Source organism: Acomys russatus, chromosome 6 (assembly GCF_903995435.1).
Source record: "Acomys russatus chromosome 6, mAcoRus1.1, whole genome shotgun sequence".
Lineage (NCBI taxonomy): Eukaryota > Metazoa > Chordata > Mammalia > Rodentia > Muridae > Acomys > Acomys russatus.
In genome coordinates this window covers 33,921,017-33,947,250 of record NC_067142.1, presented here as the reverse complement: position 1 = coordinate 33,947,250, position 26,234 = coordinate 33,921,017, and the positions used below count along the sequence as shown (strand labels likewise).

The window sequence follows — 26,234 nt, the reverse complement described above, 5'->3', positions numbered from 1 at the left end:
ACGTAAGTCTACAAAGAGTTGAATATACATTACAAATTGATTATGTCTTAAAAACAAATTTACAACAGTATTGCTTTATACCATTTTTGTTTAAACCTTTTTAAGCATTTTCTTTACAAGTCACACATGAAGCCTCTCAGACAAAGTTGAAGAACTTGAGCCACATGCAAAGGACTGAGGACAGAAGGCCACCAGGGGAGAAGCCATCACTCTGCTGTTTCAGTCACTGTTGGAGGACACCTCCACATGCAGCTCACAATAGGCCAATGATGGGGTCTTCACTGCTCTCTTCCACAGTTCAACAGGCAATAATATTCCAGATTCAATATGTCTGCAGCATTGTGGCAGGAAAAAACCTTTTCTTCTGACGTTTCTGGAAGCCAAACTCAGGGCCTCACTGCTCCAGCTAAGCGTAACATTTTAACATAGGCTGATGCGTAGCACAGACTAGCCTGTCTCAGTTGTTACTGAATGACCAGCTCCGGCTGAATGCTTGGTGATCATTTGAAACACATGCTGTCTACTTCGCCTCCTGTTACAAGTATAGAGGACTCTATTCCAGTCAGGGCAGAGCTGGGCCCAGGAAAATACCCACGAGTACCCAACACCTCTCCATGCCCATTCCAAGACATAAGCAGGTCTTAGAGAACTGCCAAATATCCATCCTAATACAGTGGGGAGAGAGAAATGTGGGGATCCACTACAGACGCCCCAGGGCTAGAGGTGGCTCATGGGGAAAGGTGCTCGTAGCAGAAGCCTGGCAATCTCATCCGAGGCCTGGAACCCAGGTAATGGGAGGAGTGACCCCACAAGACCTTCAGAGCATAGGCCTGTGGAGAGAAGCCCAGTTCCAACCACTGCCAAGGAAACATCTGCTCTCTCCAGCTAGCCACTCACTAATACCCAAAAGCCACATTTTACTTTTCACTTGGAGGTAGTCTTACTGAGAAACCCAGGACAGCAGCCCCAAGCAGCTTTTAACACTGCTTCAGTGGTGGGCAAGCTAGGTGCGTTTTAGCCATGTCTACCAAACCAGAAGGTATCAATCTCTCTTTTGTTTTTGTTTTCAGACAGGGTCTTTTTACTAACACAGTTGGCCTTGAACCCTCTTTGGGATTCCATACATAGCACCACACTTGTTTTCTGTTGTGGTGTGTGTGTGTGTGTGTGTGTGTGTGTGTGTGTGTGTGTGTGTGTGTGTGTGTGTGTGTGTGTGTGTGTGTGCGCGCGCATGCGTGCACATGATATATTATCAAGACCACAGTGTCACAGATGATAGGCAAGTACTCCAACAAACCACATTCCCAGCCCATCTCATTTTCTTCAGCCACAGTGACAGAATTTTTGTATTTTTGCCCACCACTGAAAGTGGCACTTCACTCTCCCCGACCCAGGTGAGCCTTTGACAGCTAGGCCAACTTATACTCTCTCCAGCGACTGCCTTTTATAGAAAACAGCCCTTTATCCTGCATAATAAACTTCCCAGTAACAGTCACTGGGGAGAGGGAAAGGGAGAGAGAGAGAGCGCATTCTGTCCCAGCCTTTGCTGTTTGGCCCCCTGCCCATCCTCCTCCTGACTCAGGCTCTAGCTCCAGCCTTCTCTCCTCCAAACCCAGGACTGCAGGTCCACTAAGATGAAACCTCATGTCAGTGGCCATTTTATCTCCTCTCTCCATATATCCAACATTCCTCTAAGGCAGTGGTTCTCAACCTTCCTAATGCTGCAACCCTTTAATGCAGTTCCTCATGTTGTGGTGACCTCCAACCATAAAATTTTTTCATTGCTACTTCATAACTATAATTTTGCTACTGTTATGAATTGAAATGTAAATATTTTTTGGAGACAGAGGTTTGCCAAAGGGGTCGCAACCAACAGGTCGAGAACCACTATCACCAAGTGTCAGCACTAACACATAAGAAAGTGTATTTCTGACAAAACCTAGTTTGTAGTCAGGCATACAGGTAGATTAAGTTGGAAGCTGAGTGTCTCTAGCATCTGCAGTGTTTGATATTGCACCAGGTAGGATGGATGAGAACACTTGGACAACTGAAGACATCCTAGGTGTCATTTGGTTTTGACTCATAATGATTTTGTGCAGCTGACACCAGCTTTGGTCTCAACACACATTAAAAACAAACAAACACCCGATTCCCACTCAGGAAGAAGACGGTCCATGTCTCTGAGTGAAGCGGCTAGCCCTACAAGACTGCTAATACCAGAGATTGTGCACAACATGCCTAAGAAGAAAAGCCGCTGAGGGGCGCGCACACGGCTCACTTGATAAAGAGCTTACTTGGCGTGCACAAGGCCCTCAGTTTGATTCCCAGCACCACATAAATTGGGCGTGGTGGGGCATACATTTTAGCCCCAGAACTTAGAAGGATAGAGGCAGGACAGTCAGAAGTTCAAGGTAGCTCTTGGTTACAGAACTAGCCTGGACCCCATGAAACTCAAATGAACAAATAAAACAACTATTAAGAGAGAGCCAGGCAGACAGTGCTAGTGCACACCTTGAATCCCAGCACTCAGGAGGCAGAGGTAGGTGGATCTTTTTACAGATCTGGTCTACAGAGTTCCAGAACAGTGTCTCATAAAACAAACAAACAAAACAAAAAAGTCAGATTTGGTTTTAGCAGCAAGCCTTTTTTCTTTGAACCTGTTTTGGTTTGGGTGGTACAGGGTATAGGGTCCAGGGCCTCGCTTATGCAGGCAAGCGCTCTATCACTAAGCTGCACCCCTGGCCTCAGTAACACCCTTCAAAGCTTACTTTCATCCCAGACAAGAAGAGACATCACAGCAACTGCAGACCACTGCAGACCACTAGGAGTTATTCTCACACAGATTTAATTATCTGGATTGCATAAAAGGGACAGTACATTTACATCTCTGCTACGTCACAAACTGCTTTTTGATGTTTTATTAAAGGTCTACTAGTTCTACCCACCATCAGGCTTATGGCTATAGACAGTGAGAAAAACAAGAGTTTGCAACAATTTAAGAAAAATAAGCAGGAGCCTATTGTTTTGCTCACCAGAAAGCCTTCCCCTCTGCGGGACAGAGGGGAACAGCTAAGGGCTGTCCACAGCCAGTAAAGGTGGGTGGAGTTACAGAGTTGGAAAAGGAATCCCAGGCAGTCAGGGGTGGTAGTCCCAAATTCCCTTCAACTGATACAACAGAACCAACCCTGTAAGTTGATGAGTCCCAGCAACTTAACTCTCAACCAAACTTCCCTGGTAATGCAAATACGGTAGAAGCATTCCGCAGGAGAACTGACTGAAGTCGGGAGTGGCTCAGGGGCACTCCAGCATTCTGAGAGCTTCTTTTAAAAGTGCATGACTCGAAGGACTGGCTCTGATCTTTGTGGACAGAGGTTCTTTATTAGTGGGGCATAAAGGCACAGCCCACCTAAAGAACCAGGCTGCAAGGATCTCCTCAGCCTCGCAGGCAAACACACTTCTGCTACAGCCTGGGAAGAAGCAAAAGCAAGCAGCAGCCCCGCTGGTCCTGCAGGCCCACAGGGGGGAGGGCACAAGAAGCTGTAGTCTAGTGTTATAATAGGACCAAGGATTTATTATTCCACAATATAAACGGCAACATTTGATACAATCTACCAAAAAAAAAAAAAAAAAGGGAGGCGGCCGGGGGGTGGCAGGGAGAAAGCCAAAATACAGCCGTGTCGATTACTTACAGAGCAGTCTCTTTCTACATCACTAGTTCAGTGACACTAGAAACTAGACATTTGCTTTCTGTACATAAACCAAATGCTAAAGCACCAACACACTGTTTAGAAGTTTGTTTTGTTTAATTCCAGCCACTGAAACCAACATAGAAGTTATTGCTCAGATAAATAAACCTAGTCTACCAGAAAGGAAAAGTAGAGAAAGAAAGGAACAAAAACCCCAAAGTGAAAAAACATAAAATCCCAATGTGGTAGCAGAGTAAAGGAGAGCGGCTGCTCAGTGCGGGCCACTGGGATGTGGTCTGGAGCCCCTAAGCCAGCCTATCCCAGGCAGAAGTGCAATGCTAATGCTGTACACAAAAGGTGCAAACCCCAATGCCTTCGAAATCGCTAGAGACCCCTGCAAAAAACAGTCAGCATTTTAAACTTCAACAACCACAAACAGCTCAAGGAAAAAAATACAAAAAGTGTCAAAAATTTTTTAGTTGTTTTTTTTTTTTTTCTTTTTTTCAAAGAGTTCTGGAAAAATGATCCCGTAAGGAATAGAAATAGCACCGAGTACAGGCTGGCTTGATTCCAGTCCTGTAGCTTTGCTGAGATTGAGGAAATCTTCTTTGCTGGAGTCCTGAATTACATGAAGTGGGTGTGTGTTTTGTTTCTACTTTCGGCTTGGTGCGTCCTTTCCAGTACAGCGCACACAGATGTAGTCTTCTTTCTCTGCCATCTCTGGAGAGACACCAACACAGACCTGGTGAAACCACTGATTGCAGCTGCCATCACACTGGACCCAGTCCACCTGGTTACAAAGAGCAGGGAGATGGGGTGTTCAGAGGAAAAAATGCCATTCAAAATTGGGCAGGCCAGCCTCAAGATATTCAGGCCGTTTGCCACTAACGGCCACTGTCCCAGCACTGGGGCCTCTGGCACAACAGCTAAGCACGGGACCGTGGCTGTCCCACTGCCAAAGCCAAAGCAGCCGAGGCCGAGTCACTCTTCAAGTTGTGCCTGCTCTGGGGAGGCAGTGCTGCCCTGTGACTGTAAGCAAAAGGGCGCTCCATCAGCCTCCCTCCCACCTTCTGAGCGCCAGGACGGTGAAAGCTGGAGGAGCGAGAGAAGGAAAAAGGGAAGAACCAGAGTTTCTTCAAGAAAAGGAAGGAGCCCCAGGACCGGTGGTTAAAAGCAGAGATTTCAGTAGGGGAGAACTGAGCAATCCATTCAGATCAGCTCAAAGCAGACAAGCAGAAGAGACAGACCCAAGGAGATGAGGTCTAGCTTACAGGGTTTCTGAGTTAAGGGAAATCACGTCCTCTATGGCCCAAACCTCACTGACCTCATCTCCTTCTGGCTGCAGGCAGCTCACAGCTGGGCAGATGGCGTCTTCATCCTCAGAGTCCTCCTGTTCGGAGTAGGATGTGTCTGAGGGCAGGGAATGAGTTTCAGCATTTCGGACTAAGTCATAGCTACGCTCTCTTTCTAATTTGAAATTGTTCATGTCCTTGGGGTGACTCAGTTTCATTTTCTTCTTTTGAGGGGTCCGCATTTTTTTAACTCGATCCCACCGTTCACTGGGAAGGCCTTCTCTTTCTGGACGTCTCTTCAGTTTTCTCTCAAGATTGTTAATTCCATCTCGTTTCCCTCGAGGACAATCACTCTGGGTGAGAGATGCAAATTCAATTTTAGCCTTCAGTTTGCCCATTACAAAAACTGACACAACTAAAGAAAACACAGAAATGAGAAACCAAATGATCTCTCAGGATACACTACATACTGACCAGTAGCACTACTATCTCTGCACCCCCAGTCCTCCAAAACCACCAGCTTAACTTCCTACCCTCCCCACTGTCATGAGCAGGGCGATGCACTGGGAAGGGTGTTAGCGACACGACTGGCCTTAAAGGTGGTGGGCGGCAAGAACTGGGAGAGAAAGACATAGACAGACCCTTTTCTTCACCAAATCCCTAAGTAAGCAAGCAACTGGCTATTCTAAGTATTTGAGAAAGAGATTTATTCCAAGTCTGTGATCAGACTTCATTGCACCTTTCTTAAGGATCTTTTTCCATATGGCTTCCAGACTTCCTAGTAGGTTTGTTTTTCTTTCCTCTTCTTTTTAATCATAATTATATTCTCAGGGCTTCTTGACTGTGCTGAGACACAAGAATTTACAGCAACTGTGAGATGGCTCAGCAGTTAATGTGCCTGCCATGAAAGCAAGAGGACCCCAAATCCACGTCAGTACTCAGTGGCTGTGGTGGCTTGTCTGTGGTTTCAGCAAGTCAGAGACGGGATGATCCCTGAACAAGCCGGCTAGCAAGAATAGCTTATCTGCGAGCTCTGAGTGCAACTCAGAGATGCAATCTCAGTGAACCAGGTGGAGACCAATCAGCTTCATGAGCCACATCCCAGGCACGCATGCATGCACCTGTACACACAGGTGTGAAGGCATGTACACATAAACATGCACCACACAAAAATACACATGAAAGGGCACAGAAGACAGGACACAAGACATTACAGAGTATCTTTCAGGATCTAGGATAAGTACCCTCAGCCTCTACATCTGCAGTTTTAGCCTCCTGGTTTGGAGGAATTCTGAAAAGCATCTTTACTAACAAAGGGCCCTTTCAGCCACAATTATATTCTCATCTTTATAGCATTGCTTCCATAGAGCAAAATAATCTTACTTCTCACTATTATCACAAATCTAAGCTGTGACACCCAACTGCTACAGATGGTGCTCAGTGTCCTGCAGAATGCAGTTGTGAGGTCGACAGTTTGCATGCTCCTGTGGCTCAAAGACAGACATCTTTTTCACCAAATCATTAAGCAAGGCGACATTAAAAAGTGCAACGCCACTGCAGATCTGCTTTCCAGAAAGCTCTCACTCACCTTTTCACTACTCGATCTAACTGGTGAGCCTTGGTCAGCTTGCTGAGCAGAGGTTGGCTTCGTAAGTAAAGTCTGATAAAGCTCCTGAATTTCAGGAAGGGACACCTGGAGCAACTGGGCTTCCATCAGCAATTCATTCACTTCTGGACTCATACCTGTTAAAGAGCACACCCAGTCAGAAAGGGGACAGAGACATTTAGTACATGTACATGTAAGCCTGCCTGGGCAGAAGACTGTCCCCACCTTTCCTCCTTTAATTGCAGTTTGGTAGGTTTACTTTGTGTGCCTAAACCACAACATAACAGAGAGGCTAATGTAGCTTCCCTAAGACTTCCGGTTACAAGGGAAACACTACTCCATAAGAATTCATTCTTCCCTGCTCAAACTATGGCGCCAGCCAAGGACAACACGTGCAGTAAACTTCGAACCCCTACCCAGATCTAGCCAATGGACAGGACATTCTCCACAGGTGAGTGGAGAGTGGGGTGTTACTTTCACACGAACTCTGATGCCCCATATTTGACCATGTCCCCTGGATGGGGAGACCTGGTGGCACACAAAGGAAGGATAGCAGGCTACCAAGAAGAGACTTGATACCCTATGGGCATATACAGGGGGAGGAAGTCCCCCTCAGTCACAGTCAGTCATAGGGGAGGGGAGTAAAGGGAAAATGGGAGGGAGGGAGGAATGGGAGGATACAAGGGATGGGATAACAATTGAGATGTAATATGAATAAATTAATAAAATATATTTTTTAAAAAGATTTCATTCTTTGTGGTGGCACACGCCTTTAATCCCAGCACTTGGGAGGCAGAGGCAGGTGGATCGCTGTGAGTTCGAGGCCAGCCTGGTCTACAAAGTGAGTCCAGAACAGTCAAGGATACACAGAGAAACCCTGTCTCGAAAAACAAAACAAAACAAAAGAATTCATTCTTTACCTATTGTTAATACCTTGACAGGTTTCACTGCCACAGAAGACACTGTTGGTGTAGAGCATAAACAATTAGAGCGGAGCAAGGAGCTCAAACCATGTGACTAAGCACCCTCATAAGGATGCCTAAGGATCAAGAATCCAGTTGGAACTCTAGGCAGAACTAAGAGGGCTATGAATGGTGATACACACTTATAATCCCAGCACTTCAGAATTGAAAATAGGAGGGTCAGGAGTTCAAGTTCATCCTCAGCTGCATACAGAGTTTGTGGTCAACATAGGCTAATGAAACCTCCATCTCCAGCACGCACTCGTGCACACACAGGCACAAGAAGAAAAGGGGAAACATGTGTGATAGCACAGGCCTGTAAGTGGACCCTGGTGCAGGAGTTCAAGATCATTTTCTGGGGCTGGGGAATTGGCTCAGAAGTTAAGAACACTGGCTACTCTTCCAGAAGACTTGGGATCAACTCCTAGCACTCACATGGTGGCTCACAACTGTCTAAAATTCCAGTCCCAGGGATCTGATGGCCTCTGTAGGCACTACATACACATGGCACAGACACACAGTCAGACAAAACACCCATACACAAAATAAAAATAAGTAAACAAATGTTTTGTTTTGTTTTTAATGAGATCATTTTCAACTAAACATTGAAATTGAGGCCATCCTGAGCTTAATGAGATTTTATCTGAAGAGGAGGAGGGGGTTTGTTTTTGTTTTTGTCTCTCTGTGTAGCCCTGGCTGTCCTGGACTCACTTTGTAGACCAGGCTGGCCTCAAACTCACAGCGATTCGCTTGCCTCTGCCCCCGAGTGCTGGGATTAAAGGCGTGCGCCACCACGCCCAGCTTCAATTATGAGTTACTTTTAATACCCCCCTGAAATCTAAAACAACAAGGTAGTATATGATTTAGCATCTGCCCTAAATACATGGTGCTAGCTGGTATAGGATTAACCCTTATCCCTAAATGTAATATCCAATGCATTTCTGTATCATTTGCATTAATCAATCTTCAAATATGACCCATCATTTCACTATTAGACAATGCATAGTAATGAAGGTCTTCCCGGCTTGGGTTTGTTGTCTTTGATGCTGGTGTTATAGGCAGGTAACACAATGCCTGCAAGGAGCTCTTTAGGACGCCAGATCATCTACGCCAAAACCTAGACAAGACGGCCGGTTACTATGTAGGAATAGTGTACAGAAAATACAAACCTTGAAGGGGGATACAACTCTGTCCAGTAGAGAAGGGAGAATGTAAATACGAGGTTCTGTTGTCCCAGTCATCTGGCAATGAAAAGGGTGTTGTGCCAGGAGCTTGAGACGCCTAATGGAAGAGAAACCCCATTTTACAAGGTGTTTACAGGTTGAAAATACTACTAGTTCAATCAAAGTAGCTTCTAGAATAAGACTTCAATTTTTCCCACACAACTTCTAAAGACAAGCCACACAACTTTACTCAGACTGACCTCACAGAGCTGAAGAACCGAGGATTAACCCTTTCTCTGTCAGCCAACAGGACACACCTCCATTCAATGTTTCTTTTGTTGTTGGTGGTGGTTTTTTTTTTTTTCAAGACAGTTTCTCTGTCACCCTGGCTGTCCTGAACTCACTTCGTAGACCAGGCTGGCCTGGAACTCAAAGCAATCCACCCGCCTCTGCCTCCTGAGTGCTGGGATCAAAGGCATGCGCCACCATGCCCAGCTCTTTTTTTACTGAAGGTAAATTACTCTAGGGGCATGTGACAGTTGTGAGCCAGGCATGGCGGCCCACACCTGTAACCCTGGGGCTTGAGAAGAACAGCAGGAAGGTCAGGAGTTAGGAAACAACAACTCTTAGCACACCCTTGGTAAAGGACTCTAGTGACTCTGCTGTTGGTAAAGGACTCTAGTGACTCTGCTGTTGGCTGCCCAAACAGCAGCGAATATTTAATCTCTTGCTATTTCAGAAGCCCAAAGAAGAACAAACCAATGAAGTAAAACAGGCCACTTTCCAGTCCTTTCCTGTGCTCTGCTGAGCAACTAACTCCTATGAGTCTCTCCTCCTCCCCTCTCCTCTGTGGTCCTGGAGGTCACACTCCAGGCAAACACAATCGGCCATACCCACCCTCAAGTTGTTTAGAGATGGGGTTTTTCTAGCTTAGCCTAGTCTGAAACTCCTGTCCTCAAGTGATCCTACCTGTCTCCGAGCTCAGAACAGCTAAGGACACAGGTGAGTACCATTGTGCCCAGTTTGTGACTATCTCCATTACAGAAATACATTGTGGTGGAGCTCAGCAGGTCAAGGGGCCTGCCACCTAAGCCTCAGGACCCACGTTCAATAATGAGCAGACTCACAGGATAGAACAGATTCCTGCATGCGCACACATACATGTAATTGTTAAAACACACACACATACACACTAAAGGGGCTGTAGAGTTAGCTCAGCAGTTAAGAGCACTTGGTTTTTCAAAGGACCTGGGTTCCATTCCCAGCACCCACATAATTCCAGGAGATCCAGTGCCCTTTTCTGACCTCTTTGGTGGCACCATACACACATGTAGTACACACAGGCATATATGCAGGTAAAGCACTCATACACATAAATAACACATCAGAAGGGGGGTGGTCAAATGCAAAGACTGACTACAGCCATTCTAACTGTACTTTCCTTTAGCTTCACATTCTTCTCCTGTCGCCCAGAAGCTGACCACCCGTGCTAACGATGACAGAAGCATCTACCTTCTGATACTAAGATGCAAAAGCATCAAGCTGAGTCTGACTTCCAGCACCCACACTAACGGAAACAGACGAAACAGCGAGCATGACAGCATATGCTAGTAATCCACCCCAGCGCCAGAGAGCAGGGACCAGCAGATCCTGGGTTCTAGTGAGAAACCCTGTCTCAAAAATAAGGTGGACAGCTAAGGGACCTGGCCAAAGGCCTACATACACAACACACACAAAAATGTGCAAATGCATGTGAACCCTTCAAGCATTTTTCCTTAGAGGCTAAAAAGACAAGCAAACAGTGGTTCCCCTGTCTACATAGTGACTTATACAAAAGGAAAAAAATGAACCAAGCAAAATTTTAAAATAAAAGTACACGTACACAGGTTAACAGATACTGAAGTAGAACAGTGATTTGTATATACAAAAGGGACACACATGCACAAAAGAAACAGGGTGTCTAAGGAAGCCTCCTCACAGCGGGGGTGAGTTTGTGCGACCAGTAGCATGAAGCTCTAGTTTCAGTTCCCAGAAGCACAGTCCCACACGCCCACAGCCCCAGCACTCAGGAGACAGAGGCAGAAGCAGCTCATGATTATCCTCACAGACAACAGGTTCAAAACCACTCTGAGCTAGCTGAGACCTTACCCAACACAAAAGGCAGGGAAGCAAGATGGCTGCGCAGGCCTCACGACCAGAGTTCTCAGAAACCACAGAAAGGTAAAAGGAGAGAACTGGTTCCACAAAAGGCCTTTGGCACCCACGAATCCTGTGTGCACACATAATAGTAATAGATAGTAATAATTTTAAAGGCAACCAATGAAAACTCCTGACAATTAGGAACAGAGAAAAGTAACCGGCAAAGCAGAGGTGACTGGTCCCTAACGAGGGAAGTGATAATGAAGTGTGCCACGGGTGCTAGTGACGGGAGAGGGGTGGCCTCAGGACCAGCAGCACCAGACAGAGCCGCAGAGCTATGCACACCGTCAATACCCCACACGAGGCAGGCTCACCTTGTTTGTCGCCGATGCCTGTCCTGCTGAGGCTTGCCATCTGCTAAACAACAGTCCGGAGCCCTCTTGGTCTTGCACAAATTTTAGATTCCCTGAAGAAAGCAGTTGCTGGGCTCTATGCTGCCAGTTCACGGTTCTTTCAATCATATAGCGAAGTGCATCTCCTTCAGGAAGACGAACTCGTATACGCTGGAGGGAGGCCAGCAGAGGCAATATTTTCTCTAATGGAGGCTTCTCAGACCTCCGACAATGTGGACAAAGCCAGATTCGGGAGCTCTGTGAAATACTGGTTACCGCCACACAACTAGTATGGAAGGCATCCCTGCAGAGTTCACACTGGATCATGGGAGTGGCTGGAGTCTTCTGACATAGGCAGACTTTCATCTCCACATCTTGGACAGGTGACAGCAATTTCTCTTCATTGGCAAACCTGAGAGACTGCAAAGCTTCCATCTCCCTTAGGCGAGCTTCCCCAAGAGTTGCCATCTGAAAAGGAGTTAGCCATCAAGGGCATGTCACAGAGAACGACCCTCCTGCTCAACTCCCAGTGCTAAAGCTTAATTAGATGGGCTCCAGAGCAGATTATCTGATTTTAAATCCACAGCAAGCTCTGCCTCAAGCTAAGCCACACGTCACCAGGGCTAAATTCTGCATGCACAAAATGCACAGGACAACAATATGTTACTGAACAAGGTCTATGATGAAAATCACATGAGATACGGGACAGAACATTCTTTGCTTTGCACAAAGTAAATACCTGTGAGCAATTACTTAACCTATACCACTTCTTAAAAGCTCAAATTGCAGATTCATGGTCTATAATATTTACTTCTCTGAAAAGACTGGCACTGGCACTTTATATATGCATATTTCTGACCTTCTCACCTAGTATTCGGTCCCTAAAACTCTATAGTCTTCCATAAAGGTACAGGAGATAGAAAGTCTCTTGGGCCAGGTGTGGTAGTTCAAGACTGAAAGCATGGGACTTCGGAGGCTAAGACATGAAGGCTGAGCCCAGTCAAGAGCTTCCACCCAGCGGGAGCTACAGTGGGCTGGGGTGCTCGAGCAGTCACTACACAGCGGCTACTGTATAGCTCACTGTTGCTCGCTGCTGCCATCAATATGTGATGAACACAGTAATAATTAATAAGCTATAAAGTAAGTCTCTGACAAAAACCTTAAAAAGAAAAGCATCTGGGGCTGGGGCTGTGGTTAAGGTTTCTTAGCTAGCGTGCATGAAGCACTGCCATCCACCCCAGCACTCCCTAAGTTGGACATGGTGGCACACACCTCTTGACCTTATGAAGGGGCTTGAAAATATGTAAGCAGGATCAGTTTGACAGTCGTAAGACTGGATGATATGTTGAACATATTTTCTCTAAACACCACTCACAAGCTGTCCATAAGTGAACGTTTATACGGTCAGACTACGCACTTACTAGATAGTAGGGATCTGTCCAGACTGACTGGCCAACTGTCTCAAAAAAAAGGACAAGGAGAGAACAGACACACAAAAAAAACACAATTTTTCAAGAACCAAGCTAGAGCCGGGCATGGTGGCACACGCTTGTAATCCCAGCACTTGGGAGGCAGATCTCTCTGAGTTCCAGGTCAGCCTGGTCTACAAAGAGAGTCCAGGACAACCAGAGATACACAGAGAAAGGCTGTCTTGAAAAAACAACAACAACAACAACAAAAAGATCTTTTTTTGTTGCATGTAATGTTCATATATGCATGTATATGTTATGATAACAAGTTCTCCTCCTACAGCTCAGCAATGGAGGCAAAGGACTAACTACACAGAGAGCCCCTGTCTCAAAAAACAAAAAACAAACACACAAAAAAAAGACTGTATTGTCTACTGCCATTGTAGATTTATTAGTTTGTATCAATTGGTTTGACATAAAGTCTAAACTCAACAACAATACATTTTCCAAAATATATCCCATTATTAAGTGACAAATGACTATATTCTTTTTGTTGATGTCTGTTTTTTCAAGACAGGGTTTCTCTGTGTAGTCTTGGCTACCCTGGACTTTTGTAGACCAGGTTAGCTCTGAACTTACAAAAATCTACCTGCTTCTACCTCCTGAGTGATAGGATTAACGAGTGAAACACCACGCCCAGCCTATGTCTATAGTCTTAATAAAAGAGGCAATGCTCCAAATTATGGCAAGGACCTTCACCCACAGATTAACCTCATCACCAGAACACAGCAATGCTCTGTGCCATTAAAACCTCTGAACCACACAGCTGTACTCCTTCCCATCGCAGCACTATGCTCATTAAGCTCCACCTAGACATGCTCTCACCTTTTTGGTGCTATCTTGAACAAACAATGATTACAAAATGTAGGTCAAACTCAAATATTCAGTATAATTTGGTTTTAATGCTTTTGAGATAGGGTCTCACTATATAGCTGCTCACTAACTGCCCTGGAACTCACATGCACCTGCCTCTGCCTCCCCAGGGCCACCTAACCCAGCTCCAGTTTACTTTTTTTCTGTGTGTAGCTTTGACTGTCCTGGACTCACTTTGTAGACCAGGCTGACCTCAAACTCACAGCGATCTACCTGCCTCTGCCTCCCAAGTGCTGGGATTAAATATGTGCACCAGCACTACCACCACCATCAGTCTCCAGTATACTTTTTAAGTGTTTACTATGGTAGTTTCACCTTTCTTCCAGCTGTGATCTCCTAGTATTTCTACATAAATCCATAAACATTCTCAATATCCAAGACTCAGACTTAGCTAGGTGTGGTGACGCACACCTTTAACCCCAACATTTAAGAGGCAGAAGCAAGAAGATCTTTCAGTTCCAGGCCAGCTACTGAGTTCCAAGACGACAAGGGCTACGTAGTGAACCTGTCTCAAACAAAATATATGAGAGAGAGAGAGAGAGAGAGAGAGAGAGAGAGAGAGAGAGAGAGAGAGAGAGAGAGAGAGAGAGAGACTGACTGACTCACACTGTGTGGCCTACTTTTTGTAGATGTTTTGTCTATTATTTTACAGACTCCAGGAATTCATTAACGACAACCCTAACAACTATCTTTAAACTCGACAATTTTCAAAAGTTCTTTTGGCAAACTTGAGCACTTTTCAAGTTCTTCTTTTACCCATGCCGATATGCCTACCAGACCCTCAAAGGGGAAGAAACTACCCTCCCCAAACAAAGCAGCAGAGCAAACCCCACTACGCACAGCAGACGCGGCCTCCTTGCTCTCAGTCAGGGCCCTCTCCAGGTCGCTCAGACTCTCCAACTTGGTGCTTTTCTTCTTCCCACTTGGCAAGGGCTCCTTCAACTTCCTCTGTTTTCTTTTCAATCCCAGAAGGCCAATATCACACCGAGGACAAAGAACCTAGTGTGAGAGAAAACATAACCTTCAGATTAGCTTGGGTAAGGCCTACCTTTTCTTTGAAACATGCTGCCCCTAAGGCTGAAAACTCTATTCACACACACACATAAATGATATAAAAAGTGGGGGAAAGGATAGGAGGGAAAAAAGCAGGCTCAAAAACAGACATTTAGCCAGGTGTGGCAGCACAAACCTTTAATCCCAGCACTCGGGAGGCAGAGGCAGAGGCAGAGGCAGGTGGATGACTGTGAGTTCAAGGCCAGCCTGGTCTACAAAGCGAGTCCAGGACAGCCAAGGCTAACATAGAGAGACCCTATCTCAAAAAACTAAACAACAGACGTTTATTCCAGATTTAATTAAATAAGTGAAAATATGACATATGCCAACTGATTTCAATGATAATACATAAGCAACAGAATAGAGAAAATATAAAAGCCACAGCTTAGGCGGGTATGGTGGTGGATACCTTTAATCCCAGCACTTGGGAGGCAGAAGCAGGCAGATCACTGTGAGTTCGAGGACAGCCTGGTCTACAAAGGGAGTCTAGGACAGCCAAGGCGACACAGAGAAACCATGTCTCAAAAAACAAAACAAACAAACAAAAAGCCACATCTTAAGCACTTCTTATGAAAAGTTGGTGAGATCCTTCATCAGTTTTACTAAAAATGCAGGAAGCGGGGCTGGAGAGACGGCTCAGGGCTTAAGAGCGCTGGCTGCTCTTCCATAGGACTGGGGTCCAATTCCCAGCACCCACATGGTTCAAAGCCGTCTAACTCCAATTCCAGAGTATTGGACTTCCTCTTCCTCCTCTGACTTCCATAGGCACTGCACACAAAGGTGCACAATATACATACAAGCAAACCATCCATGCACATAAAATAAAAATATAAAACAAAAGTAGTGAGGCATAGCTGGGTTTAGAGTCTACCTTTCCCAGCAGGTGTGGTTCACACACCTGTAAGCCACAATGCCAAGTGCACCTGGCAACACAGTGAGACTACCTCACACTAACAATACCTAATGGAAAACTATCCTTCTCTAACTAGTGACCATGTCCTAAAGGACGCCAGAAAAGCTTTAAAGATTGCTGAAAACAACTCACAGGAGATGGATCCACCAGTGAGGTCACTTTCGCACGCTATGGACTGTATTCAAACTACAGATCAAAGTTCCTGCACACAGGCTGTGTGCAGACTCACCTCTAACAGAGAATATGGTGAATTCTCAGTCAAGAATGTTTTAGAAGCACATTCTTTCCAAGCCTGAACCTCAGCTACCAGCATTTCCAATCTTGGTAAAGGGTTCAGGTGTACAGGGATAGATCGGCCTCTTGCGACAAGTTCGATGAGTGCTTCTAATACTGGCACACGTCCTCCTGCCTAAGAAATTAAGAATACTTCTATGTAAAATAGGTAAAGCATAATTCAGTCAAGATCATCATCAAAGACTCCAACGTGCTAACCTCGCCAAGGGTGGGGGGAGGGGGCAGAAAGCAACAACTGCTTTTCATTTAACAATGCTAGGTTCCATGCACATCTTTAATCCCAGCACTTGGGAGGCAGAGGCAGGCAGATTGCTGTGTGTTTGAGGTCAGCCTGGTCTACAAAGTGAGTCCAGGACAGCCAAGGCTACACAGAGAAACCCTGTCTTGAAAAACCAAAAGAAACCAAAAACAATGCTAGGTTCCAAAGGATTTAAAAAAAAAAAAGGGGGGGGGGGGACATACATAATTTTATCTCTTATTTTGTTACTTATTCCCACCTATAAATTTATACTTATTCCCAAAGACAAATTCACATTGGTCTCTATAAACAGTATCAAAACTAAGTTTGCACTAATTCAAGACTTTGATGTGCACTTTAGAAAAGATTTTATTCCAATTCACTTGCTAGTGATGACTTACTAAAATAAACCAGTATTAGATTATTCAGGAAATTAAAATGAGTTAGAAAGTCTGATGTTTCTTATAATTTTAGCACATAAGGGTCATGTGGAAAGCCCATTTATTTACACAGTTTTCTGGTTCCCTTCTATCTCAGACATTCTGACTCAGTAGATCAAGGATAAGTCCATGGGTTAGAAAGAGAGGGAGGGGCTGGAGAAATAGCTCAGTGGTTAGGGGAGCGCCGCCTAACCTTACAGAGGTTCTGAGTTCAATTCCCAGCAACCACACGGTGGTTCACAACCATCTATAATGTGATCTGATGCCCTCTTCTGCAGATAAAATACTCACATACAATAAATAAGTGAACTAAAAACAAATAAGAAAATGTTTAAAAAAGAAGAAAGAAAAAGAGAGAGGGAACATGAAGAGGGGGCACACTAGAGTTATCTAAGTGGTAGAAGAAGGAAGTTGGGGAGATTTTAAAGAATGAAGGATAGTTTACAGGACTCGGCTTAAAAGATGGCTCAGCGGTTATAAAAGCAGTGCTTGCTCTTAAGCCAGAGGAGCCAGGTTTGATTCCTACCACTCATATGGTAGTTTACAACCACCTGTAATTCCAGTTTCAGGGGATCCAACACTCTCTTCTGACCTCTTTAGGAACCAGGTACACAGAAGGTACTCAGACACATACAGGCAAAACACTCATAACATATCAAAACTAAATCTAAAAAAAACGTTTTAAGATATTTTATGAGGGGCTGGAGAGATGGCTCAGAGAGTAAGAACACTGGCTGCTCTTCCAAAGGTTCTGAGTTCAATTCCGAGCAACCACATGGTGGCTTACAACCATCTATAATGAGATCTGGTGCCCTCTTCTGGTGTGCAGTTGTATATGCAGGCAGAAGACTGTATACATAATAAATAAATAAATCTAAAAAAAAAAAAAGATATTTATGAAAAATAATACAAATAAATGAACAGCAGTTGAGAAGTAACAATCAAGATTGTCCTCAAGCTGGGCGGTGGTGGCGCATGCCTTTAACCCCAGCACTTGAGAGGCAGAGGCAGGCAGAGATACACAGAGAAACCCTGTCTCGAAAAACAAAAGATTGTCCTCTGGTGTGTATATGTGTGTACACATACACACACACACACGCACCTCAAAACAAAAGGAAACAGAAAGCTGAGGACAACGAGCTCTAAGAGGCCCAAGAAGAGAACTTGGAAACCATGGCCACTACATGTCTGAGAGCTGTCACACCCTGTGGGTCAAGGGTTTCAGACCCCAGGCTGATGTGAGCTAAGAGCTCAATTACGAGAGGACTGAAACCTGCTCCTGCTCCCACCTCTGCCCACTGCTGCCCAACACTGAAGGACAACCGAGGCTGCTGAGGACCAGCAGTGCAAAAGCTTCTTCCCCATTTATGGCCTGTCCAGGTAGAGAAAAGCACAGCTAAGTGCACTTATACACTCAGGAATTTTTTTTTTCTTTTTTAACCAACCTGTAGTGCATCTACATCTTGAAGCCAGTCTCTGGCTCTCTGCACAGATTCTTTCAGGACTGCACCATTGGGCAGATAGGCTGGGATCTCCTCCATCTCCTTTACGGCCGTAACAAGGCTACTCAAAGAATGCCGTGGTCTGCAAAAGCAAAACCCAGAGACATCAGAACTGCGTTTTTCTTTTTTTGAGGATTTATTTTATGTATGGGTATTTTGGCTCTGTGTGTGTGTGTGTGTGTGTGTGTGTGTGTGTGTGTGTGTGTGTGTACACACCACAGGCATGCCTGATGCCATAGATCCTTTAAAGTGAGTTATAGGCAGTTGTGATATGGGTGCTGGGAACTGAACCTGAGTCCTCTAGAGGAGCAGCCAGTGCTGCTCACCACTGAGACATCTCTCCAGCCTGGAACTCATTTATCTTATAGTTACACAAAGACTAGGAAAATCATTTCCAAAGTGTGTGTGTGTGTGTATGTGTGTGTGAGAGAGAGAGAGAGAGCGCGCCTGCAGAGGGCACCCGAAACCCTGGAGCCAGAGTTTCAGGTAGTTGTGAACTTGGTACTGGAAACTGAACTGTGCCTGCAGGGACCCTCTCTCCATCCCCAAATTCTAAAAAGGCATTCTAGTTGTGATTCGGGTTTTACACTATAACAAAGTTCTGCTGCATAAAGTACCTTGCAAATACATAATAAGTAACTTCTATTGTTTTTGTTTGTTTGGTTTTTCGAGACAGGGTCTCTCTGTGTAGCCTTGGCTGTCCTGGACTCCCTTTGTAGACCAGGCTGGCTTCGAACTCAAGCAATTCGCCTGCCTCTGCCTCCCGAGTGCTGGGATTAAAGGCGTGTGCCACCACGACCAGTTTAGTAAAACTTCTAACGTTAAGCGGGATAAAATGTTAAGAATCAGATAAACTAAGAAAACTTAAATTCTCTAAAACATGAACACACTCAAAGCACAATGGTGAAAAGCCTCACAACCTCTCTGCTCAATGACAACTATTGACTTTTAATGCTCATGTTGTCTACTGAACCAATAAAGATCTGCCACAGGAAGGGGAGAATAGGAAATAACTTCATTCTCACCTCTGGCTCAGATGGCTAACATCCTGTCTTAGCAAACAACAGCAAAGATACAGTTGTCTCTGCAATATCGCCACTGCCCAAAATGGATACATCATTGTCTTGTCTTTCACAACTCTGGATTTTAGTTATTAACTGTATACTTGAACAGTTCAATGTTTTTGTAAATTTTTTCTTCTCACAAAGGTAGTATCATTGGAGAATATAGGAAACTTCACTTAACCTTATCTTCAAAATAATCATTTGAATCTAAATCACTTACTTCATAAACAGCAAAATAAGAAAATACTAATTTTCTTTCAGTCATTGTTGTCTGTTTTGTTTTGTTTTGTTTTGTTTTTTTGAAACAGAGTCTCCCTAAGTAGCCCTGGCTGTCCTGGAACTCACTCTGTAGACCAGGCTGGCCTCAAATTCCCAGAGGCCTCTGCTGGGATTAAAGGTGTGGATCATGAACCCTGGATAATTTTCTTTACCCACTGTTTCAAAGCAGGCCCAAAGAGACCAGCTTTTTGCACAAGTGTTCTGTGAGGACATATGTAATATGCATATGTATACACACATATACAACAGTATATGAACACTGGCCTCTGTGCCCTACAGTTTCAAGTCCACCTGTTTCCGAATTTCCCAGGGAGAGATTATGTTTTGTTCTGCTTTACCTTGCTTTGAGAAGACCCTTGGCTTTGTCATCCCAATGTTCAGACACTGTAAGCAGTTCTTGCAAGCGGGCCATGGCTTTCTCCACTGCAGAGTATGGAGCCAGCCCGACTCCTAAGTCTATGAGCCGTCTCATATCATCCAAAGAAAGGGAAGTGGAGTCCAGGCAAGCCTGTTGCACCTCTTCTAGCCAGCGGGCCTGCTCTAAGCGAATACGCATCTCAGCAAGTTGTGGAAGGTCAACATCAAATTCAAAGCTGACATCCAGCAATGCCTGTAGGTCAGCAGTACTAGGCATTTCCTCAGATAGTAGTTTCTGGCTTTGCTGTTGGAAATCTTCCACTCGATTCAAGAGATCCTAAAAGCAAGCAAGCAAATAAAATCAAACAATAGAAGTCACACCATAAATAACACTTGAGTACTTGGCTTCTTTCCCACTTAAAATCTGGGGTTCATCTAGGCAATGACAGCCGACGCTTTTAATCCCAGCACTCAGGAGCCAGGCAGAGTTCTGAGTTCAAGGCCAGTCTGGTCTACAGAGCAAGTTCCAGGACAGCAAGGACTACACAGTGAAACACAGAAAAATAAAACAAAATAAAAAAAGAATAGACAAAACAAATCTGAAGAGATGCAGCCCTCTTCACCAAGCCACATTGTGTCAGTAATATGAATAAATGAGGCATTATGTATTTGCTGGTGGTGAGTCTTCCCTACTTTAGTTTTGTTTTTAATTTTTGTGTGTGAGAGAGATTATATACATCTATGTGAGTTTGTGTGCATATGCATATAGGGGGTATATGCACCTGTTGATGCAGTCTTGCTTGTGATGACAAGAAAAGGGCATTAAGCATGCTTTGTATCTCCAATGTAGGCTCCCTCCCTGAACCTGGCGCTCACATTTCTTTTTCTCAGCTAGGAAGCCAACAAGTCTTAGCAATAATCCTGTTCTGGCCCCTTGGAATTCAGGCTAGAGGCAGGCATGTGCAGGAAATCCAGCCTCTCTGGTCCGCATAGTTATAGAACAAGGTCAAATAAGCATCTCTTTGGCTCTTGGGACTCCCTATGAAGCCGAGGCTGGCATCGTGTTTCTGACAGTCCTCCTGTCTTGTGCTCTAAGTGTTGGGATTACAAGTGTGGGTCGCCATGCCAGCTCAGTGGTTACTTTCATAGTAAAAATCTCCAACTTTATCTTCCCTCCATTTTAATCTCCTTATACCCACCCACTATATCCACAAGATTGATGCATCATTAAAACACCTGCAAATTACTGGCCCGGAGAGAAGATGGGTCAGAGCTTAAGAAAACTTGCCATTCTTCACGGGGAACAGAGTTGCAGTTCCCAGACCCACGTCAGGTGGCTCACAACCACTGCTATTTCCAATTCTAATGTATCTGATGCTCTACCCAGACACACAAATCAATATACAAATTAACCACACAAGGGGATTACTTAATAGTGTCAACTGAGTATACAAAATATAGGATTTACCCAAAGTCCACTGCATATCTTTACATGGTTACCTTTAGCAATGGTGTCTGACTAAGGACACACGGAAGAGCGTACAACTGTGTGACAAACTGTCGGAGTTCATTCACTGTCAGCTGATTCTGAGACTTTCCTCCACCAGACCGATACCTATAAAGACAATGGCCCGAGGAAGCCATGAGGACACATGTGCCAATATCCCAGAAATAAGCTGTAACAGGCTTCTAGGTTCAAGTGCCACAGATTCCAGTCTCAAATCCTCAGAAGGACATACCTTGTCTGCCTTTTGCCATTAAGCAATTGCTGGGCAACAGAAGCACACTTTTCTGCATCCTGTGTGACTAATCGGAGGTGTCGCAAAAGATCATTGTCTGGGAATTTCTTCATTTCTGATTCTTCAATTAAAGCTTTAAAGCTGGCAAGACCTAAAATGAAGAACAAATCATCACTCCTGTGACCCTCCATGTTATGATCACTGCTACATCTGGCCAATTCTTATACACAAGCGTAACATTAAAACTGTTACGTTTAGACAATATTTTTCTGATGTTGTGGGGGTGGGAAGAAGCTGAACAAGAAGTACTTAGAGTTGGTCTTCAGATAGAAATGTTAAGAAATAATGGATTTAAGTTTTGTTTGTTTTATTAAAGATGTATTTATTTATGTATGTATGAGTCCTCTGCCTGCATGTACACCTGTATGCCAGAAGAGGGTATCACATCACATTATAGATGGTTGTGAGGCACCATGTAGTTGCTGGGGATTGAACGCATGACCTCAGGAAGAACAGACAGTGCTCTTAACTTCTGAGCCATCTCTCCAGCCCCTTAAGATTTTTTTTTTTTAAGTGAAATTATCAGCTGATTTGTGAAAAAAATAGATCTTATGGTGGCTTAATCCTCTTTGTAGTCCTTTATTTCACTTTATAACTGACAAGAAACTGGTCATATTGCTCCCTTCCACTACATGAAAAGAAGGAGGTGACTTGCTGATCTACACAAGAGCAGAAGTACTGAAGGGAACAGAGGGTAGGCTCAGCAGCCAAGAGCATGCTGTTCTCCCCAAAGACCAGGTTTGGATCCCAGGACACACATAGTGGCTCATAAGCGGGTAATTCTAGACCGAGGGATCTGGCACCTTCTTCTGGCCTCTGCAAGCACCAACACAAACACACAAAAAATATAATCTTAAAAGGTAGACAGTGGCTGTAGAGGTGACTCAGCAGCTAAGAGCACTTGTTCTTGAAGAGGACCCAGGTGGTTACGAGCACCCACACAACTTATAACCATCCTTAACTCCATCTCCATGCGATCCACAGCCCTCTTCTGGCCTCAGTAGATATGAAGCATGCATGCAGACCCATGCACACACGCAGGCAAAACACACATATAAAATAAAAATCTTCCATTTTAAAAGAAAGAAAAGGTAACTATAAATGCCAAGGACATTAAACTTTGATTAGAACTAGAAAACATTATGCCAACATTTAATAGACATCTAATTAGTAATATACTGCGTTTCAAAACATCGTTTAATAAAATACATTGAAAAGTCTGGACCGGCCAGGCGTGGTGGTGCACGCCTTTAATCCCAGCACTCGGAAGGCAGAGGCAGGCAGATCGCTGTGAATTCGAGGCCAGCCTGGTCTACAAAGTGAGTCCAGGATGGCCAAGGCTACACAGAGAAACCCTGTCTCGAAAAACAAAACAAAAAAAGTCTGGACTGGCCTCTTCCTCCAGAGTGCTGGGATTAAAGATGTGTGCCAACACACCTGGCTTGATTATTTTTATATGCATGACAATTTTGGCTGCACGTAAGTTTATGTACCACATGTATGCAGTGACTTGAGGCCAGAAGGGGGCACTGTGTCCCCCCGGGACTGGACAGTTACAGACAGTTGTTAGCTGCTATGTGAATGTCCAGAATTGAACCCAGGTCCTCTGAAAGAGCTGCCAGTGCTCTTAACCTCTGAGCCAACTCTCCAGGTCTATTTTCTTTAATAAAATAATTTTTGTTCTTTTTCTTTTTAATGGGGGACAGGGACACACACACACACACACACACACACACACACACACACACACACACACACACACACACACACACACACACACAATCTCTCCTTCCATCTTTACTGGGTCCCAGGGATCAAACTCAAGCTCACTGGGCTTGTGTGGCCCAGTGTACATTTAGCCACTGAGCTATCTCTCTGGTCCCCAAATCATCCTCCATATTCTATACAGGCAGACTTTACTTAGATGCTGAGACCATCTGCCCCATCCACTTTGGCTTAAAACCTCTGTCAAGGCTGTGGAAACCTGTTCAGACAAGAGCTAAAAATAAAACCAGGCTGTTTTTTAGTTATCTGTTTTTCAGAGACAGGGTTTCTCTGTGTAGCCCTGGCTGTCCTGGCCACAAACTCACAGAGATCAGTCTGCCTCTGCCTCCCAAGCGCTGAGATTAAAGGAGTGCGCCACCAGGCCCGGCTCCATTCATTTGTTTTGATGAAAACTTAAAAGTTGGCTGCAACAAAACTCCAACTACCCTCTGCTGGCTAGCAAGTCGCACTTTCTGTATTACATACTTTTCTTCTTATTGATCTTTGCTTCCAAAGCTTCATTCACATTTAAGGCCCATTCATTGTAAGATTCTGCTCGAAGCTTCAATGCATTCATCATGGGATAGAGGTCATCCAGAGTGTATCTATACCTGGAGACAGAACACAAACAACAGTGAGACAGGTAACTGGAGAAAAGCAGTGTCTTATCGTCAATATTTCTGAGACCAATAATAGAGATGTCCTTGGACTTTTTTAGTAAAGACACAGTGCAGCTAGGGAAGATGATTAACAGGCAAAGCACTTTCCTTGAAAGCTAAGAACCTACGCTCTAATCCCTAAAAGCCATGTGTATGGTCGGAGTAGGCATGGCCACCGTAGGCTCGTATATTTGAAGCTTGGTCACTAGGGAGTCTTGCTACTTGACAGGGATTAGAAGGTGTGGCCTTTGTTGGAGGAAGTGTGTCACTAGGGGTGGGGCCCACTGTCTCTCTTCCTACTGCTTTCGGATACAGAACGGCATTCACACATGAATGTGAACACACGCAAACACTAATGCAAGAACACACACATAAATATACATGTACGCACAAGTACGCACAAAGAGAAAAACAAGTGGTTTGATGCTTTCCCTAAGGGAAAAAGCCATCCTCCCTACTTACCGCAGGTTATACTTGTGAGGGCTGCAAGAACACAACTGGGTTACATGATGTAAGCAGACCAGCAGGCCAGGCTTGCAGGGGCAGGAGATGGCAGACATGAAGCATGTAGTTTTGCACTTTATACACTGCCGCTCATCATCTGGCAACAGCTCAAAATCCATTCTTTCTGAGTCAATTACACCCTAAAATGAAATCTGTATTAGAGGCTTTGGAAGGATAACACAATATAAAGGACTCAAAGGCAAGTTCGCATTGAATTAAAAACAAACAAGCAAAAAACCACTCCCACCTTAAAAGTAAAATCTTAAAATGCTTAAAAAAAAAAAAAAAAAAAAAAAAAACAAGAAAAAGCTGGGCAAAGTGGCAACATGCCTTAAATCCCAGCACTCGGGAGGCAGAGGCAGGTGGGGCGCTGTGAGTTTAAGGCCAGCCTGGTCTAAAAAGTGAGTCCAGGACAGCCAGGGCTACACAGAGAAACCCTGTCTGGAAAAACAAAACAAAAAAGTATTTCCGAAGTGAACATTTCAACTGTAGTTCATCCCATCTGACCTCTAGAAGGTCCTTCTGAGATTTCTTTTGTCACTTAAAACCAAACTCTACCATCTTTTCTCATCTGCATCCAAATAAATCATAAGAAGATCAATTCTGATTAACTCAATTTTAAATCATTAGACTCCTGTGTTTTGCCTTAATAGTTTAACCATTTCTGACAATTACATGTTAGGTCAACAAGGCCAAGCAAAAGTAAAAAATGCTAATGAACGTATTTTTCATTTTATTTATGATCTGGACTTCTTGGGCTATAAATAAAAGGAGACCAAAGACCAAAGACCAACTCTGAATTTGCAGTGAAAATATTGCAAAAGCTAGCTACTATTATTTGTTATGTAACACTTTTAGTTTCAGAGTTTTCTATCTGTATATTTTAATTACATCTACTCCACTACAATGCCCTCCCACCATCCCCTTCTCAGTTGTTGTCCTTTTGTTTGTTTTTAGTAACCCAGTGGGTCCCAGATGCACATGAGTATGGGCACCCAATGGGCATAGACACCCCCTCACTGGTACACCCCTAAGAAAAAAAATCATGCTGCCCCCTCCAGCAGCTATCAACTGCTGACAGCTCTTCAGCTGGAGGTGGAGTCTACTACACCAGGCTGAAATCCTGGTCCTAGGCAGGCCTTCTGCGGGTCATCACTAGCTACTTTATTGATGTAGACCTTGGCACGTCACTTAAATCCACTAGGCATGGCTTCTCCAACTATAAAATATCAGGGGACACTTGATGTTGGTGGCCTGTAATGAGCTCCCAATAGACAACATCCCAGTATTCTATACACAGTATCATAAAAAATTATTTTTGTATATAGCTGACCCAGAAGAATCAATTTTTAAAATCTACTAAATCAAAGTCTTAATAGGAAAATGCAAATGAACTAAAAAAGATTAAAAAATAATAATTTTAAAATAAATAACAAAGCGAGAGGTTAGGATTGTAGTTCAGTGGGTAGATGGCTTGCCTTATCTGCTGCAAGGCCTGAATTCCATTTCAGCACTGAATAAAACTGAGTGTGTGCTAGCATAAATGTATAATCCTAGGACTGGGGAAGTAGAGGTAGGAGCATCAGAAGTCCAAAGTCATTCTCTCAAGGCAAGCCTGCTTTCTAAAAGAAACTGGGACACTCACACTGTTATTTCAAAGATGTTTAGAAAATTAGAGAGCTGGAGAGATAGCTCAATGGTAAGCACTTGAATCTTGCCAAGGATCCCAAGCTCAGTTCTTGGCATCCATGTTACTACTGTGCTTATGACTGTAACACCAGCTCCA

The 26,234-nt window shown here is 44.3% G+C and overlaps 1 protein-coding gene across 1 annotated transcript in view; it reads right to left on the bottom strand.

Annotated features, from left to right (window-relative positions):
- Positions 1–3,990: 3,990 nt before the first annotated feature.
- Positions 3,991–26,234, bottom strand: part of Kdm5b (lysine demethylase 5B) — a 65,771-nt gene continuing 43,527 nt past the window's right edge. The window contains exons 15-27 of the mRNA XM_051147447.1: positions 24,407–24,588; positions 23,772–23,896; positions 21,462–21,612; positions 21,223–21,337; positions 19,704–20,059; positions 17,966–18,104; positions 15,778–15,957; positions 14,423–14,581; positions 11,223–11,708; positions 8,716–8,827; positions 6,567–6,721; positions 5,011–5,331; positions 3,991–4,476 (exon numbers count right to left, since the gene is read on the bottom strand). Coding sequence (XP_051003404.1) covers positions 4,339–4,476; positions 5,011–5,331; positions 6,567–6,721; positions 8,716–8,827; positions 11,223–11,708; positions 14,423–14,581; positions 15,778–15,957; positions 17,966–18,104; positions 19,704–20,059; positions 21,223–21,337; positions 21,462–21,612; positions 23,772–23,896; positions 24,407–24,588 — 2,619 coding nt within the window. The 3' untranslated portion in view covers positions 3,991–4,338. The remainder of the gene's footprint in view (positions 4,477–5,010; positions 5,332–6,566; positions 6,722–8,715; positions 8,828–11,222; positions 11,709–14,422; positions 14,582–15,777; positions 15,958–17,965; positions 18,105–19,703; positions 20,060–21,222; positions 21,338–21,461; positions 21,613–23,771; positions 23,897–24,406; positions 24,589–26,234) is intronic.